This window comes from Phaethon lepturus, unplaced genomic scaffold (assembly GCF_000687285.1).
Source record: "Phaethon lepturus isolate BGI_N335 unplaced genomic scaffold, ASM68728v1 scaffold20751, whole genome shotgun sequence".
In the NCBI taxonomy this organism is placed as follows: Eukaryota; Metazoa; Chordata; class Aves; order Phaethontiformes; family Phaethontidae; genus Phaethon; species Phaethon lepturus.
Window position 1 is genome coordinate 44,601 of NW_010515807.1, and position 9,623 is coordinate 54,223.

The 9,623-nt window shown below is 51.3% G+C and overlaps 1 protein-coding gene across 1 annotated transcript in view; it reads right to left on the bottom strand.

Moving 5' to 3' along the window:
- Nucleotides 1–7,280: 7,280 nt before the first annotated feature.
- PDGFRB (platelet-derived growth factor receptor, beta polypeptide) overlaps nt 7,281–9,623 on the bottom strand; it is a 15,005-nt gene continuing 12,662 nt past the window's right edge. The window contains exons 18-22 of the mRNA XM_010295892.1: nt 9,294–9,405; nt 8,905–9,004; nt 8,685–8,790; nt 7,948–8,186; nt 7,281–7,431 (exon numbers count right to left, since the gene is read on the bottom strand). Of these exons, the coding sequence (XP_010294194.1) occupies nt 7,281–7,431; nt 7,948–8,186; nt 8,685–8,790; nt 8,905–9,004; nt 9,294–9,405 (708 nt within the window). The remainder of the gene's footprint in view (nt 7,432–7,947; nt 8,187–8,684; nt 8,791–8,904; nt 9,005–9,293; nt 9,406–9,623) is intronic.

A 9,623-nucleotide genomic window follows, 5' to 3' on the forward strand; every position in this document is an offset into this window, starting at 1 on the left:
CTCTTTGAGGAGGCCCCTTGCAGAGCATCTCTGATGGCAGTGTCCACAGGTGACAAGTCACAGCCTGCACACACAGGTCCCCAAGCTGGGCTGGGCACGCCTGGGGATGCTCGGTGGGACAAGCTGTCTGCTGGGGTTCCTCCCTCATTCGTGGCCATCTCTTCCTGCCTGCAGGCTGCACCCCAAATCCCTGTGGTTGCAAGCAGCAGCTCAGCCCCAGGAGAGCTGCTGCAACTCATGTGCCCAAGCAGCACTGAGCAAGGGGCAGGGATGCTCTCGGAGGAGCTGCAGCCTTACTTTGAGTCACTTGAAGCTTAGGGATGTCCATAGAGGCCCGATGGCCAGAAAGGTGTGCTGGGAGACGGAATGAGACTTGCTCAGTGCCTGGCTGGCTGCAGGCTGGCTGTGGAGGGGAGAGTGGAGGCTGCTGTGAGTCCCTGTTGGGAGCACTGGGAGCTCAGGCTTGTTTCCCAGTCTGGGAGCGGGTCTGGACCACTCCAGCCCTACAGGACCCCTGCACTGAGTACAGCTGGCCGTGGTGTCATGCCTGCCTGAACTGCCCTGCAGCAGTCTGGGGACACGTGAAACACCCACGTCCTGAGCTGTTGGTGCCCAAACAGCTAAAACCCCGGCTGCAGCAGGCCAGGGTTTGTCTCTGCAGTCTGAGTTTCTCTGCTTCCCCAAGCTTTTCCACAAGGTGCCTGTCTCATCACTGGAGAAACTTGATTTGGGGTGGTGAAAATGCCCTGCTGGCAGTTCCCATGTCTGCCCACTCATTCCCAGCCCCATGACACCCTCCTCGGTGCATCCGACATGCAAAAGGCCTGCCAGGGAGGGATCGGGCAGTGGGAGCCAGCTGGGCTGCGGGCTGGGGTCTACCAACTCCCCCTCACTGCTTCCCCCCAAGCCTGTGCTGCAGCCCCTCTGGAGACGAGGTGATTTTTTTCCCCTGCTGATTCAGTTCCTGGAGAAAAATGCCCAGTCTGCCTGTGGTGGCTGAGCAGTGCCGGGTGACTCAGAGCCTATGTGGGGACAACCAGCCTGAGCTGGTCAGGGACCCTGCAAACCCTCCTCTCTGGCAAACTGAGCAAAGACAGAAGCCCAGGACAGACCATGCTGGAAAGGAGAGCCTTGCTGGGACTTGGACCTGTCTCTTGCTGCAGCCGGTGCCTTGGGGCTTTGGGTACACACAGGGTTTCCAGGAGCCTGAGGTCATTTTTGGGAGGAGCAGTTTCAATGGAGCCAGAGAAAGGATAAAACTTTGGGCTGCACTCGGGAGGTGCCTGTCTCTCATGGGGCTGGGGGACCTCGGCACTTCTGGAGACGTGTCTGGGGAAAGGTGAGAGGAGCAGGAGGAAAGCAGGGGGACATGTGGACCTGAGGCAGTGGTAGTGTAGGGAGACAGTATTTTGGGGTTGCATCTTTAAAGGATAACACCAAACTCTTCATCCCAGAGGGATGGAGAGGAGAGCCCAGTTTGAAGGAGAGCCAAACATGGGGATCCCTGTGCACTGCAGCGTGGCTCCGGCTGGTACCCTGCGCCATTGCTGCTTCTAGTTCCTCCCATTGCCCTGAGCTATTAAACTATGTGGAAAAATGTTGGTGTATTTCCCATCTCTTTCAGCCCAGCACCATGGCATCACCCACATCCCTACCCTAATCTGAGCTCAGACCCAGCAATGCTCCAAAGGAGAATGTCAAGCCCTTGTTGGGGGCTGCTAGCCCAAACCTCAGGCACTGTGGATACACGTGGGAACTGTTCCCAGTGTCCTTCCCTCTACCTACCTACCTCCTCCCAGTGCAACATGACCCACAAGCTGTCCAGTTACCAGAGGGGGCACATCCCGCCCTGTTCACACCCCCTTTTCCTTACCAGTCTCTGGGCTCAGCTGTTGCTTTGCTGTGCGTCTCTCTGCCTGGCTCCCAGCTTGGCTTTCGCTAAGAGTTGGGGTCATGCACAGCGTATTAACATGCTTAGCCTTCACCCACAACATGGTTAAGCTGTATTCCCAGCCCCATCTGAGTGTGAGCAACCAAAACCAGGCAAACAAAGGAAGAGGTGGAACTTTGCAAAAAGAAAAACACCTTTATTTTTAAACTCTTTCTTTAAAAATGTATTTGTAAAAGTTTACAGCATAAAAATAGTATCTCATGGCTATAGATGTGACATAGTACAAATCCTACAAATACATTTGTAAACCTAGGAAAACATTAACTCTTTGGTACCTTAGTCTGAACTCTGTTTTTTCCTTTGCCTTCAGGATGGTTTCTGACAGACAGCATGGAGGCAGGTCCTGCTTCTGTTCAGAGATGCTGCAGAGTAACATCACGATGCCAGCAAGCCAGCACAGCAGGGAGGGGGAGAGGGCAGAGGGCACGCTTTGAGCAAGCTTTGCAGTTCTGGTGCAATCCATGAAGGAGGGAAGGACAGGAATGATGGGACACTGCAGGCCACCCAGCACGAGTTGGCTTCCCTACCTCCTTCCACCCCTGCAAGAGTCATCTCTCCAAAGTGCCACTGGAGCTACACTGGAGCAGTTCCCCTCCCTTCGCGAAAGCCAACTGGATCCATCTTGGCTTGCCCCAGAGACTCCAGCCCTCCGGGTTAAACATGGGAATTATTCTGGGAGCGCAGCTACCCATGTACTGGCCCATGAAATCTGATTTTTTAACAATACCTGGCCTGTCCTGGGCAAGTCCTGCAGACAACATGGTGCCTCCATCGTTACAGTGAATGTTGGCTGGTAGGGCTGGGGTGTGCTGCGGGAAGGACCTCTGCATGGCCCAGGAGCTGCCTGGCATCCAGTGAGGACGTGCAGCTTCCCTGGCTGCTCTCTGCCTGTGCAACCACCCGGGGCAAAGGCTGCCAAAAGGCTGCCGAAGGCTTCCAAAGGGCAGCCTTCCATGTTCTCCAAGTGGGAGCACAGCCAGGCTGCATCCCCAGCCAATGGGGCTGGCTTGGCAGCCCCCACTGCTCTCCTGTCCATGTGGGACATCCTGTGGTTTGCACTGTGAACTGGCCACACCAATCCTGGGATCTGAGCTAAGCACCAAGCCTGGCCAACGCTCTTAAGTACGTTGGGGCATGGGGTTTGCCTCCTTAGTGCATTAGCTGACATCCCATTTTAGAAAAAGACCCCAAAAGGAGACATCTGTGAGATCCCCTTCTCCAAATCTGCCCAAGGCAGACCTTGGACTTCCCCACAGCCAAAACTTAACCCACTGTCCAGTACCCTGTATCTGTGGTGCTGTCTCCCCCCAGCCCAGAGCCCTGACTGGGAAGAAGGGGAAGAGCCGTTTCTCACTTCTGGCTGACTTCCTCCTGGCTGCACATCTGCACTGCACTTCTGCCTCCCGTCCCCGTGGGACTCCGCCACAGTCCCCTTGGCAGGTGAACAGAGACAATTTAGTTACAAGTAAAGTCCGCTGTGCTCTAGATTTTTTAACACGACACAAAACAAACACTAAACGTGACACTCTCGCTTAAAAAAATAACAACATGCTCAAACCGAGAAGGACAAAAGGATTAAAACCTGTGCACACATCAGTCTGAGAAGCATCTTAAATGTGGAAAGAGACACCGGAGTGCCGCATTAGTTTCTGGGATACACTTAGGTATGTATGAAATAGTTACTGGCAGTAGGATTATGCATATACTGGTGCTGATAACGATGTAACAGCTGTAGCGTAAAATATAACCTACAAATAAAAGATATTGCACTAGAGATGGGCCCAAGCTGTGGCATGCATCCCTTTTTGGGGCACTCAGTTTGGGTCCACCTCTAAAGACAAAAACACACCCAAACAAAAATACTGATAATCGAAACTAAAAACCTGGAGGGACCGGTTCCCTTCAGAGTCCAAACAGAAAAATTACGGCTACAAAACTGATGGGCCCAGAACAGCCGATCATTTCTCCCGGCCCTCACCCGCTGGGTCATGCAGGGACTGGAATGTCGGCAGCAGAGAGAGAGGGAGCGAGTGGCTGGATCCAGCTCCTCGTGTGGAGAGAACTTGTCTGGGGCTGCTGTAAGCATCAGCCCTGCAAAGCCCCTTCTCGGAGGAGAGTTGCAGGGATGCTTAGCAAAACGTGTTGGCTTTGCCCAGCTGCCAGCCTGTCCCCGGCTGAGATCTGCTCACTGCAGTGGGTGCGCATGCCCTTGCTAAATGGTGATGGGAATAGTTGAGTAAGGACAGAAAGTACCACAAAGTGCAAGACTTGGCCCTTGCAATCACAGGGCCAAAGGCAAATATTTGGTAATACCTCCCTGGAGTGGAGAACGGTACCATTTTGCAGAGTCTGGCATACCTACTTTAAGAAGGAAGAGGAAGGTGGGGTTAGCACCCTGTCAGCAGCCAGAACAGGTTTTGAAACAAAGAATAATTGCAATAAATCTACAAATGGGACAAAATGAAATAGGCATCCAAGTGTAGCTAATGCCCAGCTAATAGGACAGGATACCTGAATTTCCCCAGCAGGGAGAAGAAATAGATCTCCTCTTTCAGGACTGTTGGAAACTATTTGATAGGGGGAAATTAGTAATTTAATTAGTAATTAATCTGTACAAGATGCAGTTTAGTACAGGATTTGTGAAGTAAATAAGCAAGTGGCCAAAAGGAGGGTGAGAAGGGGTTAATTGATGGGGAAATCTTTGGGCTGGATGGAGGTAGTAAAAGTAGCTCTTGCTCTTGATCCTAGAAGTATTTAATATTTTTATTAGTCAGACCAGCCCAAAAATAACAGTTTCTTAACAAAATGTGCTGATGACCCAATGTCTGGAACAGCAGGGAGTATCTTGGTTAGAAATGCTGGAAGAGTAGAAAGACGTAGGTGCTTAGGACTGGTCAGAGGATGACTCCAAACTACCAGTACGTTGTGGCTGAGAAAAGGCCAACATTATCCAAAGCTACACCAGGCAAGTCAAATCCAGTACAGACCAGAACTATTAATGCCCTATGCGAGGTCTAGATTTGACCTCACCTGGAGTACTGGGTACTTCTGGTCACCTTTGATAGAGAAGACAAATGAAAAATGGAGCTGGTGCAGACAGGGACTATTAGGATGATCTGATGTGCCACCCTATGGGCTCAAGTTGCAGTGACATGGATCCTACCAAGCACCTTACATGTTAGAAAAATAAAGTGGTCTGACCCCAAGGATCTCCTAAGTTACCGCTTCTCTGCGGTTAGGATCATTTCATGAGCTGTGGCCACAGAAGATGCCTTGTTCATTACAAGCAGGAGGAACAGAGCATGGAAAAACAGTTGTCATTCACAGTGTGTTTCCTATGGATGGTGGGGAATCTGGCCACATGGGCTGAAAATATACTCCACCAGCTGCCAATAAAAGTGCTGCTTCTTATGTTCACATTTTACCAAGGACATCAGCCCACAAAACACCTACTCCTCTTCTAGCTGCATAAATGGCAGCATTGCAATGATAGACAACTTAGAAGCTGTTTTGCTGGGGATTTCTGGCAGAAGTTTCATATTTTGAAAAAAAAAAAAATCTCAGTGGCTCTGAGGTGTCAGAAGCCCAGCAAGATGCTGACTGAATTTCTGAATTTGTAAACCTGCCTGTGCGTTTTTTGTAGGATGCAGAGAGAGAGAAGCATGAGTAGGGCAATGAAGGGGTTAATGGGAGTGGGTGGGCATGCAGCGAACAGAGCTCTGTGCAAGGCAAAACTTCTCCTTTCAGAAAAAAACCCTGCTAGTTTCTATGGTGTCAGACCTGTAGTTTTTGGGGTCCAGCTTTCATCACTGCAGAGGTGGGGTTCTCAACTGATTTCAAAAGCCTGGTGTTCCTCCTGCTTTGAGTCTCCTCATTCAAGTGCCAGCTGAGAGCACAAGAAGTCCCAAGCCTGCCCGTGAGAAGCGAGGAAGGAGATGAGAAGCAGGAGGAAAGTCTCTGACCTTTTATTCTTCAAAACACTTTCCGAGAGAGAGGAATTCTCCCCAACTCCTCTTGCTTTGCTTGATTCCCCATGATACTTCCTCCATAGCCCTGGCAAGCTGCAAGTGGCTATGCCTGGCCCCCAGAAAGTGGCAGGGTGTGAGATACAGTTCAGCTGTGACCAAACAGCTTCCCAGCCTCTCTCCCTCTCTCTCTTTTGAGACGTCCCTGGGTTGGTGTTCTGGCATCCTTATTGCTCCCCATAGTCTTGCTATGACTCAGGAGGGACCAGTGAGATCGCCCATCCTGAGAAAGGGTGTTCCAGTGAACAGTCTGTCAAAAGGGAGCCCTCACTTCCCAAAGATAAGGCACAAAGATTTTGTAGCTGGCGGGGTTATATGATTTCCCAGCAGATGAGCTGGGCTTAGTGGCAATAGAATATTAATGAATAGCCATATTGCTTCCTTATACTGGCCCTGGATAGTGGATTAATATATTTGTTCCCTTTAAATCTTCAATGGAGAATAATTAGCTTAGTGTCCACACAGACAACATGAACAACACTGTACTCTTCGCTACTACAACAGAGTCCTTGTGAGAGTATTTTGAGTTCCTGGCATGCCCTTGGGGCTTCTAGTGCCATGCTTGGCACAAGGGGTGTGACAGCCGCTGTACGTGGGTGCAGAGCTGTGCCCCAGACCCATGGGTACCTGTAGTGCTTGTGATGCTCTATCCACTGTAGAAGAGCTGCCAAGAAAGGAAACTGGTGATTCAGTATCTCTGAGACGCTGGCTGATCTCTCCAGGACTTGGCTGTGCTTGGAGGAGGATCTACCCAATGCACTCTTGATCTCCAGCAGCTGAAAGTTGGTGTTGCAGGTTCTCTACACCCCAGCAATGGGCTCCAAGCAAATCATCTCTCTCGGTGGCATTTCACAGAACCATAGTGTGGCTGGTGCTGAGACCATCAGAGAAGTGCTGGTGCAGAGGAGGTGAAACTCATTGCCATGGAGGGGGAAGAGGCTGGAGCATCATCTTAGCAATGCAGAAAGTGCCGTCTCTTGTGGAGATCCAACCCACATCTTCCACTTGAAAAGAAGATGTTGGTCTGTGAGATGTCTCCCTCCTGCAGTGGTCTGATCACTGAGGAGGATGTGGCAGTGATCTGGAAGGTTGCTGGCACTGAGCCACCTCTTTGTAAGGGGGAAGGAGATGGCAATGGGGAAATGTCTTTAATTCCCCACCCAACACTGGGAGACAGGAGGGAAGGAGGAATTCTGGGACAGGTGGGGGTGTCCCAATGTACAAGTGCAAAGCATGGCTCTCTGTGACGTCTGGGTCAGCCCCTCAGCTGGCCTCTCCATAGGAGAATGCAGAGTCAGCTCTGACTACAGGAAACTCTCCTCCACCTCTTGTTGCCCTGTGGTTGGCTCCTGGCAGCCTGGCTGTGGGTCGGATTCCTGCTCCTCGTCCTGCCGGAGGCCCAGAGGGCTGTCACAGGATATTGTGGATGATGTGTTGGCCTCGTTCAGCATAGAGCTGAAGGGAGACAAGAGGGAGAGAGAATGAGTGCCTTGTCCCAGGTCTCCTGGTGGGAGAGGATTCCCAACAGCTGAGAAGCATGTCAGGCTCCCTACGGCCCCACTCTACCTGAGTAGCTTTCCACAGAACAATAGACAATATTGGTTGGGTCTGTTCAGCCCTCAAACACAACGTACAGCCAATTGGGTTCTGCAGACTGTGGGCCCCTGTGGGCCCTCTTCCTTGTGAGTGGGGTCATTTGTCCCCAGCTGTGCTGGCTGACATACGGGGATGTGACATGGCACCCTATCTTAGCTCATGTCCCAGCTCCTCTGGTTCATCTCCGTTGCTGCAGGTTCATGCAAGGTCACAGCAACCCAGATGGGGCTGACACTGCCCTCCTCCTCTCCCAACCCCTGGTCTACCCCTCAGCAGAGCATCCCCGTTTCCTCTTGAGGCCCTCATTTTCCGATTTGAGAGAGAAAGGAACAACATTCAGAAGAAAGGAACAACATTCAGAAGCAATGTTTTTACCTGGCCCGGCTGATGGAGGCCTCCTGAGGGAGATCGCAGATTGCCTCAGGTTTGGGGTCGGGAAGAGGGATGATATAATCATTCTCGCCCCCGTTCTGGTGCACAGCTGTGTAGAGGATGCTGCCGGTGGGGGAGCTGGCAGTGAGCCTGGCGTTGTTCAGCCCAGGGATTGTGGGTCTTGTGCGGACAACAGCAGGGTGGTCACTCTTCATGAACTCTTCATCCACCTGCTGGTACCTCTGCTCTCGCAGGGCAGGTTACCAAAGGAATGGGAATGTCTTGTGAGTGGAGAAAATGCACTTGTGTTGTATTTGCTTTCTGTGCCTGCCAGGGTTTTTCTAGAGGGGCTGACATCTTCTAGCTGGATTCAGCTACCATGACTGACCAAAGACAGGCCATGAACATTTCCTAAGGGAGAGATCAGGGGCACAACTCCACAGCTCAAAAATACCAAAAAGTTGAAGGCAAGTCTTTGATCTCCTATCAGTTCTGATTTCCTCAGTTGCTGAGACACCAGCTGCCTGTCTGTGATGCCAGTTGTCTCAGCAATGCCCCCAGGATGCCCAAAACACCTTCATTGACTGTTCAAACTAATGCAGCCTTAGTCACAGCAAAATCCTCTGGCACACCAGCACTAAACACTGGTCTCCAAACCCTGAGGGCCCTAACCAAGGCAGCATCCTCCACAGAGCACTGATCCTCTTCTGTCCCTCCAGCACAGGGTCCTTTGAACATACCTTTCTGTAGCAATCCACCAAGAGGTTTCCCATAAGCACCACCAGCTGCGAGAAGGATGGTCTGATCTCAAACTTCTCCTCCCAGCACTTCTGCATGATATCGTAGCTAACAAGAGGGAAAAGAGAACACTCTGGTGAGCTAGCGGATGGGGAAAACAGAGGCAGAAATGCTTTTGTAGGTAGTGTAGGGCATGCCCAGGGAAAAGTGGGCAGCACTTACATTTCATCAGAGGCGTGGGTGGGTTTGGACATCCGATAGCCACGTTTGATGGCGTTGTAGAACTGTTCGTTCATAGGCAGTTCAGGGTATGGAGTCCCCCCTGGGTGTAAAAGGAGAGCAAGGGTATCAGGGTGGTGTATTGCTTGCCACCCCACGCCAGCATGCATTTCACACCAAGGCTTCCTTTTTACCTTTACCTTTCCTGTTTCATTTCACTTCCAAATGGCAATGTCAGCATGGGAAAGAAGGAGACAGGGAATGAAGTGCTACTCTGCCTGGTAAAGGCTGGGACTTGGGGATTAGAAATGGATTTCTATTGCCTCTGGGAAGGGATCCTGCTAACCTGTTATCAGACCTACAGACACCACAGTGATCTCCACGGCACTTACCTAGAGTGAATATCTCCCAAAGGAGAATCCCGAAGGACCACACATCGCTCAGGGTGGTGTAGAGGTTGTTGAAGATGCTCTCTGGAGCCATCCACTTAAGGGGCAAGAAGGTCTAAGAGGAAAAAAATGGAACAAGAAGGGAGTCAGCTGGATCTACAGCACTTGCTTCAACAGGTGAGAGCCTGGCACCCAATTCACAAGCAGAGAAGACCTTCCAGAGCTGCCTGGCAGCCCAACACATCTGCTGACATCTAGTGTCAGTCACTTCTCAGAGGGACCAGTTTCCTCTTTCCTTGTGCAGGGTGAGCCCAGCAGGCAGGAGGAAAGAGT